Source organism: Antedon mediterranea, chromosome 11 (genome assembly GCF_964355755.1).
Source record: "Antedon mediterranea chromosome 11, ecAntMedi1.1, whole genome shotgun sequence".
In the NCBI taxonomy this organism is placed as follows: domain Eukaryota; kingdom Metazoa; phylum Echinodermata; class Crinoidea; order Comatulida; family Antedonidae; genus Antedon; species Antedon mediterranea.
Window position 1 is genome coordinate 20,206,026 of NC_092680.1, and position 21,494 is coordinate 20,227,519.

Consider the following 21,494-nt stretch of genomic DNA (forward strand, 5'->3'; position numbering starts at 1 on the left):
TACGCTAACGCGGTTCCGCTTAGCAACATATCTCTGCAATATTGTACTTGTAGGCTATATACAGTTTTTTCAATTTATAAATCGCATAATGGATAATCAAAAGTCACACGATTATTTTAAAGCAGCGGATTATGTAGATTAATCAACGACTTTTGTGTTTTTTCCTATTGCTTAAAATGTTATGGTTTTGAATTTAAATCATAAACTGTTAATAATAGAATAGGTCTCAACATTCATAATGTTATGAACAATTTATTTATTAATAAATTATTGTATGAGATGGTAATATAATAATATTTTGTCTTTTTCTTTTGGGGCTGTAGATACACCTTTAGTAGACTGAGTTATTTAATTTTTCTATAACTTAGTGTATAGGTAGGTACGTCATATTTTAGTCACGTGATTACATACTACGACGATGTATACGTAAATCATAAAGTTAGATGACAAACAATTCGCACAAACTTGTCAGGCATCTATGCGAAACTTGTTCAACTTGATGCCCCTCGTTATAACTCAGCCTCAACTCTGCTCATATTTGGATGTTGGAGCAAATAATCAGAATTCAGGACTGCATAGTTGACATAGTTTAACTCGAGCTCTTCTTGAAAGAAAGTTTGGAAGGCATGCAGCGCGTTTCAATTACCCGTTTTATGGTAACAGTCCCGAATGAGTAATATACGACGTAGCGTACGCCAAATTGATACATCGAATAATTGATACATTTGTGCCTGGCTCATCGGAGTTGGCTTACTGTATATTATTATGTTTTATAGACTCTTTTTATTAAGCAAAATTATACCTTAGATGTTATATTTGACGAGCAACAATGTCCCACGTTGGACGAATAAAGTTAGGCCCTAATACTTTAGTAATAGTATCATTAGACCCTATGTTATGTACCCGGTTATGTATGATACATCGAATAATTGATATATTTGTGCCTGGCTCATCAGAGTAGGCTTATGTATTATGTTATAGACTCTTTTTGATAAGCAAAATTATGATTATAGAATTATGAAATTATGAAACAGTCGACGGTCATCTTAAAATATAAAGTTATCTATCAATCAATCAATGAATATTAACATAAAACATGCATCGTTACGTCATAAATATGCATATTAACCTAGAAAATTTGTTAACATGTAAAATTACGTCAAATTGCTAACCGGGGCTGAAATAAACCGTAATTTGTGCATTTTTTATTTTCTGGCAACAGGCTGCGGGTGCAAAATTAAATATTAATACTAATAGATAGCGATTACTATAAAGATAGTGATTATGCATCATGACAATTGACTATGTAGAAATCGCAAAGATAGTTTACCTATTTCCTAAATTAACTTAAAGATGTATTGTCCCTTTGACTAATTCCAAAAAAAATATTAAAAAAAAGATTTCGTCATTTTGAAGTAGGCCTATCATATAGTTATTAACTTTCACCAAAAATTAGTCGAAAAAAAATCATTTAACTGAAATACAGGAGTTTTTTTGCTCAAAAAATAACTTTGACTTCCAGTAAAAGTTTTCGATCAAAACATATCTCATAATGCAACGCGCTTCTTTGGCTACTCTGTATGCATAATCATAAACTTTCTTGCGATCTGTGTGAAAACACCTTCTCAACCATGACGAGGTGTAAACAATCCTAATTAGCATCATGCATAATGCATACTTGAAATCTTTGTTTACTATTTCGCTTGCGACAATTTTCCAGACAAAATGTAATCAATTTAATTTACCTGTTAATTACGTAAACTTGTTGTTTTTGGCTCGAATTTTCGGCTTAAAGTGAATAATATTACTTTGATATGGCCAATTTAAATTTAGAATATTTTGACCTTAATTTGTTTGTGTTTCAAGGGACAACACATCTTAACTGTCTCAATATCTTTCAAAATAAAATAAAAACAAAATTTATTTCATTTACAAAAAAAATTTACGCAGAGTTTCGAACCCACAAGCTTGCGCTTAGAGTATTAGCGGGAACCTAGCAGCTCTATTTTTTAAAATTTGCTCAGCCTAAAGTATGGTGGTGTACTGAAGATTCTTATATATTTTCATTCAAAATAGGCCTATATGTATCATTTCCGGGGCTCTTGCAGCTCTATTTTAAACACTACAGTTTTGGTACAGGGCCATTCGTTGTTATGCAAATCAGCCTGTGCAGGTGTAGGCCTAATGGGGAAGATGGTTATGCTAGTCCTTCGCGGTCAACACGCCACACTGTTAAATTTTGATTTTGTTAATCGTTAGAAGATAATTCTATTCATGTAATGCATATGGCGTGACCCATATAGTTGCAGCTCCCCTATTTTAGTTTGCAATAATCTCGAGAAGAAGTCCACCCAACAGTACTAAAAAATGTAGGAGCTTCTTTTCGAGGTTTTGGTGGTTACCATGCCAACATCTTTGGCCTCCATTTATTGAGTGTCAAGCCCAACTCTAACATGAACAAATGAATCACTAATTTCGACTTTAAGAAACCCTTTAATGCAATAAAATTGTACGCTTGCGATAACTCCGATTACACACTCATATGTTGGTTTAGTCAGTCAGTGGTTAAAGTGTACGTGTGTATTTCTGCGCATGACGTAACAAATTAAAAGTTGTTTTTTTGTTGTGCAAAGTGTCAACATGGCCTGCTAAGACGGCAGATGTGTGCTAGTGTGTTCAATAGACCGGTTACTCTTTACACAAAACAAAACAAAAAGTGTCAACAAAACAATAGAATAACGTATAAGCCAAAAAATAATCGATTCTCACACCGTTATATGGCGTAATTCAATTTAAAAAAAAAAATAAAAAATAAATAAATTCAAGCTACTTACATTTTTAAATATATCAGATAACATTTTTTCCGTTTATTTTTTATATCAATTTTATATAGTTAATGTAACCCTTGACAATTGTAATAATATATAAATTCCGCAATATTCAGCATGTCTGTATATTATTATACTGTATGTAGGTCATAAGTAAATGTTTTTAATAATTGTAAATTTATTTATTTTTTAAATATACTATGTCACTAAAAAAACAACATGGAGAACATGACCTTTGTTTTTAATTTTAATAATACAAGAGAGAATATACATATTATATGCATATATAGAGAACTTGTATATATTTCAATAATTTTTACATCTAACTGAAATAAAAGTGGGACGAGCCCATAAAAGACAACACAAATTTGTATATAGTGTTCTTTGTGGTTCCAAGTTTGTTCGCTGGTGGTAAACAAAGTTCCATACTTAATTGTTCTGATCATGCGCACTAACTTCTATTACACTATTATGGGATAGGCCTACTTTCCAAAAAGTTTGCACACTTCCACTTTGTGAAGGTCGCGAAACTTGTTGGTAGGAAGAACATATTTACTAGTAGAAAAGTTTGAAATAAAGTTACTTTTTTGAAAAAATAAAGGTAAGAATTAACAACGAATGAAAAACATTATATATAGAGTTGACATATGACCTTTAATGGTACAATGACCTTGTTCTTAAGAACAGTGTTAGGCTGAAATTATTACGTACTCTCGTTGGATTCTCGTTAAGTTCGTAGAAGGGTAGAGAAAGAGTGTTCTTATCAGCTTCGTCGCGCCTCTACTCCTGGTCCACATGGTCTTAGGAACAATTTGCTAACAACGGTGTGTTGTTATTGCTTCCTGGAGGCGGGAAACATTACTGATAACATACGAACTTTTATTATAGGTAATGTATAAAGGTTTAAAACATACGCCTCTTCATATTTAGTTGTTGTTGGAAGTTTCGAAATGAATTACACTGTTATAAAAGACTTACCAGGCTTGGGTCGTACCAATCAATAAGCCTAGCCTACTGTGCAGTAGAGTAAGGGCTTAAAGATTACGATCGAACAAAACAAGCGGTTTTGCGTTTTAAAGTTTATACTTAATAATATGGGTTTGGTATTTGCTGTTTTTTTTTTACATTTTACTATATCAGATTTGTTTTGGTTATTTTTATAATATATAATAATAATTGAATCCTGTGCTGTGAAAACTAAATTTGTATGGTATATCTTGCCTCTATTTTTATACAGACTTGACAAAGGTATCGCATGTGACTGTGAAACTATATCATATTACAAATTACAATTGCCAAGGGAGAAAAATTCACAGTTATATGAATAGGCAAAATCTTTAAATCTATAATAAAAAAAGTGGTAAACCTTATTTTTTTAATAAAATCATTTCTTATTATTAGTCAGAAATCATTAAAAAAAATTTGCTACAAAAAATCTATGTTTAAATTGTTAGTGTATGATAATATTATCTCAATTTATAAGCCGGCCTGAAGTCGGCCCGACGCCGGCTTTCTTTTTAGCCCGCAATGTGTTTACACTTACCCAAAAAGTCGGCCCCTACTTGTGTTTACACTTGCTCTCGCGGAAGAGTGCTTGATGATACGATTTCGCTACATTACGTCATATCTGCTCATGTGCACCATCAACCGTCTTAAAAAGTTAATATTATTAGGCGTTGTCGATCTACACTAGGCCTATCAAACTTTATGAAAAAAAGCATCAGATAACAGTATTTAATATGGATCAAAACAATTGTATTATTGCTTTACTACTAATGTTTGCGTCTCGTTTTCTGAAGAATAGTAGTAGATCAATTCATCTTCACCAATTTAATTTCAACGAAGAAACTATTTCCGGTAAGTTTCGTAAACTTTAAACTATAATTGACCCAGAACGTTCATTTTATGACCGTGAGTGTTTACACTGAAGCGTAGTCTAGACTAGGATCAAAATTGCGCCGGCTTGGTTGTTCCCAGGGTGGTTACACTTGTACACTGTTGGCTCAGAGCCGGCCTCGGGCTTGCTGAAAGCTAAAGTGTAATGGGGTCTAAGAATACACACTCACAGTATTCAGATATGTGGTTATAAACCTGATGTGAAAATTATGCTTTTCTTGGTTAGTAGTTCTAAGTTAATCATAATGTAAATAGTTTAGAGATTCCAACCCATGGTGTTCAATAAGGAGATATCGATTTTGAAAGTGGGACATTCTGTTGAAAATGGGATAGTAAAGCTGTTGGTCCCGTGTACATATAGTGCATGTTGAAGAAGTTTGTTACACTATTAATCAAAGAGTATAGGATTGTATCTCCTGGAGTGCTAATCTGGTAGTAGGCACTGCGCTGCTGGATGCTGTGTGTCCATGGAGGGCCTATGCGATTTTCCTCAGTTTCCAGTTAAGCTTGAGGACCAGATTAAATACATTTAACATTTAAATAGTCACCACACAAGCCTCAGTGGGAAAGGGTAATAATAATTACAGTTAGCTCACCACCATGTACTGTACCATGAAATAGTCATTTGTCATAAGGTCCAGGCCCTGATGGCTCATTTATGGGTGATATGTCATAGCCAGTACACTGCTAATAATGATGTGCTTTTTAAATGTTAAAGTTTATATTCATTATATTCATTCAGAATCAACTCCTAATTTTGTTTTCTAAATTTTGTATTTTACTTTTTTGTTTTGTCATTGCATATTTTGAAGAAAAAAAAATTTTTTTTGGGATTGAATAATAGAACTGTAGTAAGACAAAACAGTCGAGCAAAATATTGAAAAGCTAGGAAATTTAGGGATTGAATGGAACGTTGGTAAGTTAAATGGGACAGTGGGAAAAAAAACACAAATTTGGAATCTAGGGAATTTGTTGTTGAGTTCGTGGAAAGTCTTTATGTTGGCCACGTTATTGCTTTCTGTTTCTATGTAATACAGGATCTATTCTTGAAACTAACATTTACATACTTTTTTTTCTGCTTAGTCAGCATGATAATACATTAAGTAAAGTTTATATTCCTGCCGTTGATTGTAGCTGGCCTACATTCAAATTTTTTTATTTATACAATTTATAGTATGAAATGCTTGTTGTACCACTAGGAACATAATGCTAAAATAAAGATAATAGGAAGGTTTCGCAACCTTACGAATGAATAACGAATGATAACGAAAACGGATACGTGAAACTTTTGAGTTGATCCCCCATTTCATATTCGTAAAGCATATTCGTGTTGACGAATATCACCAGTCATATTCGTAACTACAAAACGAGTATAGTTTTTGATCTATTATGCACATTTTGCATTTGAATCAGGAATGATTCATGATTATAATATGTGACCCGATCTGGCAAAACCCTACTTTTGTCGGAAATATTCATTTTGTATTTTTTTATATATTTGGATTATTTTAATCATAAGCTTTGTAGTGGTGTTAATTTCATAAAAATTGAGTAAATATTTAAAAAGTTATTACATTTTAAAAACTTACAAATCATTCAATTAGTTTACGAGAAAATTGCGTTTGAAGTTTGCAATGAAATTCTTTTTGATACGCGCTGAAAACTCACTCCGTAGCAACGCGGTATTTTGGTCTAAGGCACAATGACGTCATACCAGGAAGTGTGTGCGATAATAGCAGCGTGCACATCATAGTCAATTTGACTGATTTTAGACCCCGTTTTAACCTATTTAGTCACTCGAAGTAACTATTTTGCACCATTGAAAAGCAGCATTATAACGTCAAGCTTATTTTAACTGGTTTCGTAGGTGTTTACACTGGGCTGGCGTTAGTAGTAAACTAGCCCAGACAAGTTTGGCGCCTTGCAGAGTCACAACTTGCTAGCTACTAACATTGTATTGACGATTTAATACATTTATTTTTTTTATAACGTGGAACATCGCTGTAATGTTTGGACTTGAATCCAATGATTAAAAAAAAACATTTAATATGAATGGACTGGACAATAAATTAAATAAATAATTAAGAGCCGATTGGATATATAAAATGTATAAAGAAAACTATTATTGACAATAAAGCTAGGCCCAGTAGTAGTAGGCCTACAACCATAATAAAATTAAGGCCTAGCCCAAAAAAATATAGGAAATACAATTGAATTTATGACGTGAATTGTTTTTGACTTGTCTATGGAATAAACAAATACAGGCTACAGCTATTGCAGAACACGCCGAACACTTTACTTTGAATATTAAAATCGTTTTTATTCCAATTTACGACATGCTGTGTGTAAAATGAAAATAACCTCACAAAAATGTAAACAACTTTTTATTTCCGCGCGTAGAGCGTATAACATCTAGCGCGTTGACCAATAATGTTTGTTATTGCGATGATGCGCCATAGCAACACACGCAGTTCGCTGTTCTAGAAACTTCGAAGAACCGAATTTTCTGAAATTATGTCATAGTAAATCAAAGATTTCATTGGTTCCTTCTTTAAACTCCGCCCTAAAACTTCCATATTTGGAATTTCAAATGGATGAGCTTTATTTTGATGTGTGACCTTTCAACATTGTGCAGCGAACTGGCGATCAAAATGTCGTCAAACTCGGCAACTTTCAACTGAATTTACGCACAATTTTAGCGGAGATCGTGAATAAATTGTTAGGCTTGAGGAAAATACATGTTTTTAAAACTTTCTTTTTTCATAATTTTAAATAAATTTCGGGAGTTTAAATCAGGTAGACGTATTCTTAAATAGTGAAATATTTCGAAAATGCAAAAACATGTAATCTGCCAGGGTAGTCGAATTGGACGTATTTTGACTGATTACGTGAATTTTGAATTGCCGACAAAGAGAGGGTTTTGCGAGATCGGGTCACATATAATTATAGATTTATTGAAAGTAATTCACTAAAATGCCAGGTCAATTTTGATAAATAGCAGTTTTTAAAGTCCTCACTCGCTTTGATGTTACGCTAGGCCTAGGCAGCCAAGCACCAAGCAACACGTACCTGCGCTTCGCTCAAATTTACCGCAGTCATATTTTGGATGGCGCCCTTAATATTTCATTGCCATGCGAAACAGATTTTTACTGGGGTACGAAAACGAACATGTGTGCGTGACGTATCCGTTTTCATTATCGTATTTGTAAGATTGCGAAACCTCTAATTTTCGTTCAAATATAGTATGTGTGCGCTTTGTTAAAGTTGATCTTTAAATAATTTATTTTAAAAAAACGCTTGTTTGCCTTTCAGTGACACATGGTAAAATGTCATCATTAAAAAAGCAGTCTCCGAAGCGGTCACTACGATCAAATGTGACCAGTCCACAAAGGAGGCGTGTTTTAACAAAAGTAAGTATTTATTGAAATAAGTTTGCAGTACACCACATATATTACTGTAGTTCTGTTGAGTTTCTCGACGTTTCGATCAATATGCTTTGATCACGTCCTCAGGAGTGAGAAGTGAAACATTTTTAGCCATTTATTTGATTTTGTCTATAAATTCTGCTGGCACAATATTTAAAGTAATTTACACTATTTTTTGGTTGGTTGGTTTTCGGTCTTGGGAATTAGTTAGTAAACTGTCCGATCTCAATATATTTTTGGAATGAACTAATCATGCATGCATGCCATCCTCATGCGTTGGCAATTGAGTTTGAACGTAGTGAGCCCTCTTTTGTTGGATAGGTTATTTCTGGACAAACTATTAATTTACCATTACTTAGAATCATAATACTTATTAATCTATCTGCCATTTCTAAAGCTCTGTTTACACTATCAAACTAGTTTGATAAAAAAGTGCTCAAATGTAGTAGTGATATGCCCAAATAAGGTAGTGATATGCCCAAATAAGGTAGTGATATGCCCAAATGGTAGTGATATGCCCAAATATTTTAGTGATATGCCCAAATATTGTAGTGATATGCCCAAATATTGTAGTGATATGCCCAAATATTGTAGTGATATGATGTCCATTATGGGCGCATCACATTTTATTGTAACATAAAGTTTAATAGTGTAGACAGAGCTTTACCTTCAGTACTGTAACTAAAACCAGGGAGATGTAAAATAACAATCAAGTTGATGTTACATCTCCCGGCTATAACCTTTATATTGAAATCAAATATTTATGTAAATGTCTCATGATTTTTACATATAAATTTTAAAGTTTAAATTTAAAGGATTAAAGGAATTACGTGTCAGAACATTGTTGTTTTTTTTTGGCATTCATAAAAATAAAAAGCAGACAAAATCAAATTAACAAAGAGTGAAATTAAAATAGCTACATTAACATAGTGATAAGATAAGATAAGATAAGATAACTTTTATTGATCCTCAAAATAGAATTTCATTGCTCATCATAATAACAAAGAAAACACAATAAAAACAAATATAGCATAAAACCATTCATATAAAAACATCTAAAAAATTACAAGATAAAATTCATAAAGAAACAATTGTATTAGTTGAGTATACAACAATTACAACAGAATAATGAAGGATTTTTTGTATGCTAAAATTCACCCATTTTGGCCCCCAATACTCCCTCTTTACAGGGATTGCGCACTCCTACCTGTAGCCTCCAATAATGTTAATTGAAAAAGTGAAAGTTTAACTATCTGATAGAAACTGCAACTTAACTGTTGTTTGGTAAATAAAAAAGAGATATAAACATTTTTATATGATCATAATATCCTGTATATTTGCCACATCAATAAAAATGTTTATGCTGATTCTGACTACATTAAAACAGATTTTGACCGAATGCAGGGCTGTAGCCACCAGTATGGTTGGTAAGGTTTCAAACTGACCACTATTTCACAGAGGCCTTTGATAACCCAGTGGCTTAAACAGAGATTGTTCCCTTTTCTTTCGAAAACCGGAACCACTTTATTTCTCGTGGCTACATAACTATATATATATGCGTACAATGCGTATACCTTTGTCAACAGAAGACCCCAATAACTTTTGAACTTTCAGTAAAGGATGTTTATTTTGTGGTTGATTGTTAATTTGAACTAATGAAAATAATGTTTATCGTACTTATAACTTTGGGTTTTTGTTTAGTTTAAATAAATGAGTTTGTTTCTAAAACATGCAGGTAGTATGGTTCTAGGTCTTGTAATTTATGCAAAAACTGCAGGCCTAGCATTGTTGGTACTTTATAGAATTGACCTGACAGTGTCCCAAATCATTCTTAGTATCATGTGGTATTGTTCCAATGTTATTTTGCACAGGTGTCGCTTCATGGAATCTCTTTTGTTGTTTAGTTTCATTAGTGCATCAATACTAAAGTTAGATTGGAAGCATAAGTGGACTGTTCCATTGCGCTATAGGTGAATTTAGATAATAGCATTTATTATGAGGAAGTTTAATAAAGTTTGAAACCGAGTAATCTTGTTCTACTTTGCTTACTGTTGCTGGTACTATGTTTTAGTATCTAAGTTTTTTGAATAATACCAGTAAGTTTCCTATATTCTTGAATATCATTTCGGTATATAGTTACTGATTGACAAACAATCGTGAGTATATTGCATGCATACAAATTGTATATTAATAATACTAAATTAAATTTGTTATTAAATTTTCTTTCATTCAAAAATACATGATAGTAAGCATGGTGTATTTTTGGAGTACTTCAAAGTGCTTTTGTTTTCCTTCTCCTCTAACTAGTCAACCTCACAAGGTTAGAACTCTCTTTTTGTTGCCAAAAATATCTATTTATGCAAAATTATTTTGCGTATTTGACGATTGATAAACCATTGTGCTCAGCAGAAATCTACTAATTCCTTTTGTTTTATTAAAATGGTAATAACTACACACTCCATGGTAAACTACTAAAGTCACCATTCTATTGTCTTGTAGTGTTGTTAATAGAATGACTTTAAATTTCAGATTTAAACACAATGTTTTATATGGTTAAAATGTGTTTTATTTATAATCCTTCTTGATAAGAAATAGAAAGTAACTTCATCATGTGATTAATAATGCGACTATTAAACTCTTATTCAATCGTTATTCTGTACAATGGAAATAGTGTTTTGTTTTTAGACACTTAACTAAATATACAGTCTCCATATAAATTTTAAATTGATAATTGATATGATGTTTCAGTCAGGGACCACCACAGTGTATAAAAGTTTGTGACATGACTATAAATACTTGTTTGGCTGTAATTGGCAATTTGGGGGTATTATGTGAAATTATTCTTTATGAATATTTGTAAAAACAAGGTGTGTAGTCAGGGTCACAGGAAAGGCTGTGGCAGGGTGCATTAGGAAATTTAAAAGTTCACACCTAACAGAAAAGTTCCTAAAATTAACAAAAGAGTTTAAATATTTATTTTTTATTTCAGTATGTTTTATATTGCATATCAACAATTACAAAAGTTCCTTTTCAATGTGTTCGATACAGGAAGTTAGTTGTGTAAACTCTTCTAAAAGTTTATACAAATAAAACTTCCTCGTGAATTTTATATTTGTTAACCAACAGTTTATTGTTATTATCAAACTTCGTTAGTAGTAGCTATACTTAGTCTATTTCGATACACGTGAAATTAATTTTAAAAAGTTTTATTTCATCAAGGCATGATTATCGAGGAAGAGTCTATTTTCTTTAAAAACATTTTTTTGTGGCTTCTACATTTTGTTTATCTTGGTTAATCATTAAAATAAAGTTCAAGATGTTTTATTGTTTCCTGATAAAACAAAACAGTAACTAATTCTAAGTTCTGTTAAAGATTTCTGTAGTGCTTAGTATTCATTGATAAAATGATTCCTCCAGATAAAATTCTTCTTTATACATTGACATCGTCAGGTAAAAGTATTATAGATATAGTATTATATATAAATACAAAGACAAAATACTGAAAAAATGACAACGATGTGGTTATCAAAACGAGAAAGTAAAACAGCCAGAAAAGTTAGCAGAGTTTCAGGCAAAACCAGCCCTTCATCAGTGGAAGTTATTATATAGAATATATGGGTTAATATGAAAAGGATAAAAATTGAATTACGCCCTCAAACAGCATCAACAATGATCACCGAGTGATGGTCCCCTGTTCTTTCAGAGTAGTATACCGTAGGACCACACTTCTCGCAAAATTATACAAAGTTGTGGCATATCATAATAATAAAATAATATATTTTATTTTACTATCACATAGCATTGAATCTGAATACAATCTGTTCATTGGTGTAAAATATTAAATTTTAATAAAATACAACAATAGAATACTTGGTTTTCTGTTAAACATCACTTGGAAACCCCAAGTTTGATAAAATACAAACAAAAACCCTTATGAAAGGTGTTCCTGTTTAGATATAAGCTGCAAAAAGAAAGTCTGTTTAATAACTTTATTTTCTTTCACATTCAATAACAATGTGTGATTGTAATTATGAGATCAGAAAAGGATAAGAATTAAAATACTTCAGTTTTAGTTCCTTTTTGTGCTTATGAATGTTTAAACTATGTAAAAATTTTTATTAGATTATTTATACAGTATTCGCACTCCCTTTTCATGTTCTTTCCCTACCCACCTATGCGTACTACTGTCGTAGCATATTGAAATATAATTTGTAGAAAAAAATAAACATATTGAAAAATCATTAATTTTATTTTTTGTAGAATATTGAACCAAGTGAAGGCAGATCACTTAGATTTGCAAGAAATTCACCCAAGAACTCGCCAAGAAATTCACCCAAGAACTCTCCTCGTAGGGAGTCACCGGTCCAGAAACCAAACCAGGACTCAGGTATGTAATAAATATATTTTTCTTATTTCATTTTATATATTGTTGTAATTGTATGGGAAATTAATTCATTTATTTTGATTACTTTTTGTCTTCACTTGATGTTGGTTATGATATTTCCAATTGCTGTACCACTTTGAAAATCAATGCACTAGGCCTAGTACTGAAAGGGCCTGCAGAATAAAGAAAGATTAAATCAATCAATCGATTACAATATATACAGTATTCATTACGCCAGTTTATGGAAGTATAAAATATATAATGAAATATGTTGCAAACACAGCCAAAATATGGCTTCTATAGATTTATTATTATTATTATTTATATGATAAAACATAATTATAGAGTTTTCTGAAGTAGGCCTTCCAAGAAACAGCACTTAGATGCAATTTTTATTTTATTTTTGGCTGGATCTTTCCGAAACTGTGAAAAATAATGGTATAAATCTGATTTGGCTTATTATACCATGGAGAAATCAACTGATTTCTCCATGATTATACTAAAGTTCAAAACATTCTGTTTGCTGCCCTCTTTGTTTGCATTATTCATTTTCCAGGTTAGGTAATTTAGTTGTTGGCCACAATTACTGTTGTAGTATTCTGGTTGTAGAATGCACAAGTAAATAGGGTTTAATTTTAGAAGGCAACTCTTGTTTTATTTTAATGAATTAACCAACTAAAATTATTCACTGCTTATAATTACAATACAATGGTTTTAAGTTTTAACATGGATTTTATCTCTATATTAATTTTTCATTTGTATCCAACAGTGAGATTTAACTACTTCTGATTAAAAATATTAAACACAAATATTCTTTTTTTTGAAAGTTTGTTGTTTGAAGGTGTTTGAAAAAGTAGGGCACTATTTGCTGAGTAGAGTAGCTAATAACTATTTTGTCCAATTCGCTCAACGCTCGAAAATTGTAAAAATATACTTGATCATGCAATGCCATTTCAACCAATCACTAGACAGAAATGTTTTAGCTAAACTAACTACATAAAATGGTAAATGTAAAATTTTTAAAAATTACACTTATCTTTTACAAAAACATTTGTAACTAGTTTTTACTGAAGAATATTGAAGATGAAAAACATTGTTTCATGTAATATTTTTTAAAAACTTGTTTTTGTTGTGTTTTTTTACTTTACTAAAATATATATACGTATTTCACTACGAATTTAAAATAGTATTCTTTTATATTTATTTAAACCCTTAGATGTTCATAATATATTAAAAATTAATTTTTCCTGAAACTGCAGTTTTAGTAACCTCACCTATTTCTGTTTTGGTCATGAGATTACTAGTTTGTATAAGTTAAAGGCTTTTGTATCTTATGCTATCAAGGTTTAACTTAGATCAAACAATAATATTAACTTTTTTTATATCAGCTGGTGGATAGTTTTCATGATAAAAAGAAATGCATGTTTAGTTCAGCTCATGTTGAACGTAAACACACTGCAAGTATTTGACCAATCACTGCACAATGGATGGTCATCCCAACTGTCCACTCAATTGCGTTGCCCATCGTTGTATTGCATGCAAGTGGGAACCAAGGTTTAGGGTGCTAAAATAAAATATAATTTAAATAAAATAGTTGCAGATAGGAAATACAGTATGGACAAGATGTAAATTCGTAGCTTATCTTTTTTCTAGAAAAAAGTAGAGCTAATTACTAAAAAATGTTAACCATGCCTTGTTCAGTAAATACCAACCTTATCTAACCTTGAGAAGCTAGCCGAGGCTAAGTTGATCTATTGATATACTATTTATATCTATTAGAATACATTGATTATTGATACGTTGGAAACCGTTGCCCTGTTTGGTTAATCTAACAGGGCAAAAATACCGTTAGACTAGAGAACTAGTTGTTGGATTCGTTGCAAATCGTTGCCTCGTCTACGCACGAGGCAAAAATTTTTTCACATACCGGGACTGTTCACCGGCATTGTGTAGCAATTCTTAGAATCAGTCAGGCGTATCCACTGTTTCATGGTACGTTAGATACTCTGTTAGGTGTGTGTTTGTGTGCTTTGTTTAGGCGTTCTTTGTCATCATGCCAAAACAAGAATGCATCCAGTGCAGGGGCCCACGAGCAACACTTAAGTGGGACCGCCACATGCGGTGCGTTAGCTGCCGCACGTGCAGCCAGTCAGATCCGTGCGAAGTTTGCGTACGCTGGACGCCTGCTAAGTTTGCATCGCTTCCACGTCCCGCGGGATGTGCTATTGAAGAGAAAGCAGTTGATATCGCACCTCAGGAGGAAGGCGCAACTGTAATGGACGTTCCGGCTGAGAACGTACCACGCGCGGAGGTGCCTGTTGTACTCGCAGCTCCCGCGCATGAGGCAGAGGTCGGTTCTGCGTCTGTTCCCGCTGCGGCCGCGGGTTTCCCGGATACTGAGGTATCTCCTGCGATTACTCAAGCCATCGCGGCAGCGGTGAGGGCTGCACCACGGGACGAGCCCGCGGTGTTCCCTCAACCACGCCCTCCTATTCCATATTATCCGGTGCCTCCACCTCAGACGCCACTGCCGTATTCTGAGGGACCCTCAATGGAGGAGGGATACTCGAGCGACCGTACTATGCTCACGATCTCCGATGAGGAGAGAGCCACGCAGTTGCGGAGGCCCGGCGAGGAGGGGCTACAGGCGCTGGTTAATAAGATTCTTCCGGCGGTATTGGAATATCTAGGCATCGAATACGCTTTTCGCGAACCGAAGCCAACTCCATCTACAAAACGTTTCTCGACGTTTGGGGTACGTACGCCTCTCTGTAAGGTTACAACGTGCCCAGTCGTTCCTCTCGACCCGGAGCTGGTCGATCGCGTGGACGCTATCGCGCGCGAGGCCAGTACGCGTAGACCGGCGCCGAACATTCTTTCATGCGCTTTTCCGGTACCTAGAGCTCAATTCGATAGGTACATTGTTGCGCCAGGCGTGCCTGATGCCGCCAAGGACCGGGTTCGGGAGGACCAAGGATTAGAAGCGGGAAAGACTACTTACCTTGCTCCGACGGCCGCGAAGACAGAAGATACGCTCCTCACGATCGATAGAGCGGCCCGCGAGACACTTCGAGTAACATCCGTCTCCGGCTACTTGCTGTCGTTTTTGGCCGATCCGGACCACCCGCAGGAGTTCGATACAGAGGTCATTGCGCTGCTGCAACAGATCACGGGGCTAATTGCCGACCAGCAGGCGTTTGTATCTTTAACTTCTGCCGCCGCGCGTCGTATCAACGTACTGCAAAGTACTGATATCGCGCCAGCGCATTATCGCAGGTTTACGGCTTCTGAGTCCCTCGGGGCGAAGGACTTGTTTTTTGGTAGTTGCGCCCAAAAAGAGGACAAATGGGCACGCGAGAGGGAGGCCCGTCGGGAAACGCTAGCCGCGGCCGCTCGGGTCCGTCCAGGCCACCGCCCCCTCTCCCAGCTCCGGTACCGCCGCAGCCGTCGAATGTCCCACCGGCGCGGCCTGATATGCAGGCTTTTACATCTCGCGCGCGCACCCCATACGGCAACAACAACTACCGATATGGCCGGACTGCACGAGGCAGGACCGGACGGTCTGACCCTACCCAAAAGAGTGGTAGGCGTCCGGGTGCGTTCGCGCGCCGTCGGTGACGCGTTCGATGCGCCCGTCCCCCCGAGCGACGGGCAGGTGGGGGGTCGCCTAAGACGGTTCGCCCGAGTGTGGGAGACCCTGTCGGAGGACAGGTGGGTTCTCTCCACAATCAAAAACGGATATTCCATCGAATTCACGTGCCCCCAGGTGAGCGGGGGCGCTCGGTCGACGAGGATTCCTCCAGAGCCACACAGACGTGCGCTCCTGGACGGCCTCTCCACCCTGCTCCAAAAAGGAGCAGTGGAGGAAATCGACGCTCGATGTACTGTCTCAGGGCACGAGTCCACCGTCTTCTTAACAGAAAAAAAGACAGGCGACTGGCGACCCATCCTAAATTTAAGGAGTCTAAACAAGCGGTTCATTCATCTCCAGAGGTTTCGGATGGAGACAATCTCATCCATCCTACTGGGTTTAAAACATGGAGACTGGGCAGCCTCGATAGACCTGAAAGATGCTTACTTTCACGTTCCTATCGCAGAGGCAGATCAACGTTGGCTACGTTTCAGAATCCTCGACCATCTGTACCAATTCGTCGCCCTGCCGTTCGGCCTATCGACGGCACCGCGCGTGTTTACACGCATAGTCAGAACGCTGGCGTCGTTCTTCCACAAACATGGCATAAGAGTGTTCATGTACCTCGACGATTGGTTGGTCGTGGCCCAGTCCAAGGACAGACTGATGAGCAGTCTACAATATGTCCTTCTCGTAACGGAACAGGCAGGTTTCATTGTCAATCGGGAGAAGTCGTGCCTGGTGCCGACACAATCCCCGTTATACCTCGGAGCACTGTCCCGACAAACACTATGTCCTACGGAATGGCGCCTTCTACCCAGCATCGCCGCACTGATATTCGACCACTTCGGGCGGCCTCACATAGATCTGTTTGCGACGTCAGACAACACGCAGCTCCCGACCTTTTGCACACGGTTCCGGGATGCACGTGCGTGGGCGGTGGATGCCCTGTCCATACATTGGGACGGACTATGGGCGTATGCATTCCCACCAATATCACTGATTCCAAATGTTCTGACGCGCATTCAGCGCCATCCTTGCCGGGTCCTTCTGATCGCCCCGGGCTGGGCTCGACAGGCGTGGTATCCACTGCTTCTCGACCTGCTCTACGATCATCCCCTGCGTCTACCAGATCGCGTGGATCTGCTGACGCAGGGCCGAGCTCAGTTCCCACTGCAGAACTTACAATCCCTGCGCCTGACTGTATGGCCATTGTCAGGGATCAGCTCCGAGACTCAGGCATTCCAGATGGCCCTGCCGCGGCGAAATCTCGTCGGGAATCTACTCTTACCGTCTACAATAGCCGACTAAAACACTTCTTTACATGGTGCAGGCGTCAACAGGTAGAGCCGGGGTCGATCACCCTCAGACAAGTTTGCGCCTTCCTGCATTACCTATACGAGTCAGGTCTTCAGGTCCGCACCATTTCGGGCTATAGATCCGCCATTGGCGCGAACACGCCAACACTTTAAGACGGTTCCTCTATGTCATCATCTCCCGTTATCACTCAACTGATACGGGGAATGTTCAGAGAACGACCTCCAGTCAAGGTCTTGATTCCTCGATGGGATGTTAACGTCGTCCTAGCCGCACTTACACGCCCGCCATTTGAGCCTATGAGTAAGGCTACTCTGTATAATGTCTCGCTGAAAACGGCGTTCTTGCTCGCTTTAGCATCATGCAAACGCCGAGGCCAGTTGCACGCTCTCTCCTTGGAACCAGGTCATGTTAGGTTTGAGCGGGGCGGCGTGAGGCTAGTGTTTAGGAAAGATTTCCTTGCCAAGACACAGACGTTACAATTTTCGCCGCCTGCTGTGTTCGTTCCCACCATCACATCTTTTTCAGCGGCAGACGGAGATAAACTTTGGTGCCCAGTCAGGGCTCTTAAGTGGTATATCCACCACACTAAGACGATTAGAGACGGAGTGTCTCACCTCTTTGTCACCTCTGTTCCTCCATACCGCGCGGCCGCTAAGGCAACAATAGCGAGATGGGTCGTTGCAACTATTCAAGACGCGTACACTTCTTCAGACACACCGGCACATATGCACCAAGTGCGCGCGGTTTCCACTTCGTGGGCGTTGTTCTCGGGCGTCCCTGTAGCTGACATCATGGAAGCGGCGTGGTGGCGAACACAGTCGACATTCACCTCACACTACCTGTCGGACATCTCCGCTAACGTGGCACCAGTGGCAACGGCGATACTAAAGCCTCGACTATAGGTATGTATAAGTCAATTTCTTAACTTGTCACCCGCCGCCGACTAGATTCCTAGTCCGGTGCTACACTGGCTATTGTTGGGTTTATCCAGGTAAGCAGGCACGTAATAGACTACACAAACCAGAAATGGTGTTGGTAGTCTATAAGTGCTGCTTACCTGGATAAACACCCGCCCGCCGTCCCCTCAGACAAGAGGTCTTGAGAAATGATGACGGTAACACGTGGGAGTGGTCCCACGAGAGGGCGCTAGAGCGGAATGTACCATTCTTTATGAGGTGAATTCGGGTAGAATTCTTCTTTTCGTATTATTTTCGCACTTCGTGGAAAAGGGCTATTGTCGGGTTTATCCAGGTAAGCAGCACTTATAGACTACCAACACCATTTCTGGTTTGTGTAAATATAGTAGTGATAAGACATCATCATGTCCATTTTTGGGCACATCACATTTTTTGCGACATCAAGTTTGATAGTGTAGACAGAGCATAATAAAGAAGAACAAATATAATAAATATATTTTCAATGAAATAAGCGTTTACATTCTGAAAAAAATACTTCTTCTTGATATGTGATCAAGAATCCAATTAGTTACTTGATTAAATGTCTTGAGTGGTCTTTTACCATCGATATTTGGACACGTAAAGTTGAAGTCACAAAATGAATGTCACTGCAGTATCCTCATAGTGATGTATTACAAAATCTAAAATTCCAGGGATGTCCCCGGTTTTACCTACAGTGTACCTATCAAGCCACGCCTAATTTTTTCAACCATACCCCAAGTCAAAAACAGTAGTGATTGTAAATTATCAAACCATTGGATGTGACATGATTGGAAGAATATACCAACGTCATCAATGTATTGAGGTAACTTTTTTTTTGGTTATCACATAATTAAAGTAAGCTCTGGTCATATATAAATAAAGATACCAGAATGCATTGATATGATCTGAAGGGAAGGTAAAAAAAGGTTACTTCGATGCAACATTTTTTTTTCTGCTGATTTGTCAATACCACGTCCAATTTCCTGGTAAGAACACTTTATATATTCACAGATAACATTTTTATTTTTAAGAATATCAATTTGTGTACATATTATATTTCAACAATTATTTCAAATTATATAACACCTAAATAGATTCCTGTCAATTATGGGTCACATGATATTAAATTAATTGTACTATTCCACTCGTAAACATTCATCATTTGTACAGTATACTATTTGAAGTAATTTCTCAACAAATAAAATAATTTAAATATGTTATGTCTTTAGGCACATGTGGCCAAGGATTACGGTTCCAGGACGATTCGGCCCACTTTTGCGCCGAAACATCCCACTTTGTAGGCCGAAACGTCTCACTTTAGACCAAATTTATATTAATTTTTTTTGGTATTTATCAAATTTTAACAATCCGTATTTTATTGATATTGACAAAGTTTATATAATTAATATATATAATAAATAACCTAAAGAAACGTAATTTTATATTCAATGTATTACTTCGAAAACCTTGTTTATTTTGTGCATTCGTTAAGCGGCCAACAGAGGGCGTAACTTGTTTACATCGATCGCGTGACTAAAAAATGATCATTTTCGACAATGTTTTTAAAATGTTTCCTTTATTGCATCTTTATTCCTAGTAGTACTACCCTATCGTCTCTCTGAAAATAAAATTTGGGGAAAAAAGCTTATTTTATGCTTACATGGTACAAGTGAATATGAATATTGATTTGTTAGTACGCTACATATATCTTAAGCCTCTATGAATTGTAAAACATTTAAGATTAATCGAGTAAATGGACTTGTATATTTGAGGTTATACATTCGCAAAAGCAAACTCCATCAAAGTCTGTCCTTCTTGGAATACATTTACCAGGTAATTTCTACTAATTGTTGTAAATCGGCCTTGAAGTCTTTCTATTTTAATCAGTTTTACTTTATGCAGAGCAGGATAGATGTGGAAATAGGTGGAGTTGGATAATAATGTCTGTATTCACAATTCTTTTTATTGTCAAAGTGATTTGCATGATAATGCAATTATTCAGACAATGGTAGAAATTATACTCATCACAAACAATTATACCTTTGTACTGTGTACATTTAATTATGCTTAAATTGGTTTTCATTGGAAAAATTATAATATTTATTAATCAAAAAAGTTTTTCAATATTCACTTTTTATTGATAGTATAGTTATAATAAGGTGAAATGAAAGGAAATATTATATGAAATTAAACATTTAAATTAATATTATTTCATGTCATTATCAAATAATATTTATTGTTGAAAAATGGGATTTTATTTAGAAATTAAGTATTTTTTACAAATAAATATATTTTTAACACATAATAAGACTATATACAATCAAAGTTAATAAAATAATATAATATTTGATATGAAATATGATATCGCAATGTAAAAATTAGGTATGGAGAAAAAGTTATGTATTTTATATATATACTGGTCCATATATAGTTAAAGTTTTAGATAATTCTGTCTATAGAATGTCTTTCATATTTTATGTTTTTAAAATTAGAAGTTTATTTTAGATTAAACATGACTGGCATTTGTCATACATATTGCTGGTATCTTTTAATATTATATATATGTTTGTTTTATTTTTGTAAAAAAAAAGTTTGATAAATCAATTCAATTCACTTTTTACCAAATTTTTATACATGTTATTAGCATAACATCTGATTTTTATGTTAATACCACATTTTCAGTAGCCTTAAAGTAAGTTTCTAAAAGTATAAAGTTACCACCCCTCTACCAAAAATGGAATCAACTACACTTAGTTATTACTAAGTTATTATGTCCATAATTCTTTCTGTGCTGTAGGGGTTTTATACAGCAGATGGATCATACTATTAATGTTTGTTCTTTGTTGAGAGGGAGTAACAATATTAAAACAAGTGGAAGTTGAATATTAAGCCTTTCAACAGGATAATAAAGGGCTGTCAGAGACATTAGGAGATTAGATAATTTATTAGTTTGATAGCAGTGGAGTAGTTGACTCTACAAAGATTTTGAATCGACGAGGTGAGTAGAAACAGTTTGATTCTGGTATTGATTGTCAGTGGATTGATTAAACTTTGCAATTACTATGCAAAGTA

The 21,494-nt window shown here is 36.0% G+C and overlaps 1 protein-coding gene across 4 annotated transcripts in view; it reads left to right on the forward strand.

Moving 5' to 3' along the window:
• The first annotated feature begins 3,347 nt into the window (after nucleotides 1-3,347).
• Nucleotides 3,348-21,494, forward strand: part of LOC140063185 (uncharacterized) — a 60,833-nt gene continuing 42,686 nt past the window's right edge. For 3 of the 4 annotated variants that reach the window (XM_072109662.1, XM_072109665.1, XM_072109664.1), the window contains exons 1-3: nucleotides 3,348-3,429; nucleotides 8,037-8,134; nucleotides 12,410-12,536. In XM_072109662.1, the coding sequence (XP_071965763.1) occupies nucleotides 8,051-8,134; nucleotides 12,410-12,536 (211 nt within the window). In that variant the 5' untranslated portion in view covers nucleotides 3,348-3,429; nucleotides 8,037-8,050. Of the gene's footprint in view, nucleotides 3,430-3,484; nucleotides 3,717-8,036; nucleotides 8,135-12,409; nucleotides 12,537-21,494 lie in introns of those variants that run through there. The other variant, XM_072109663.1, reaches the window with a different exon arrangement.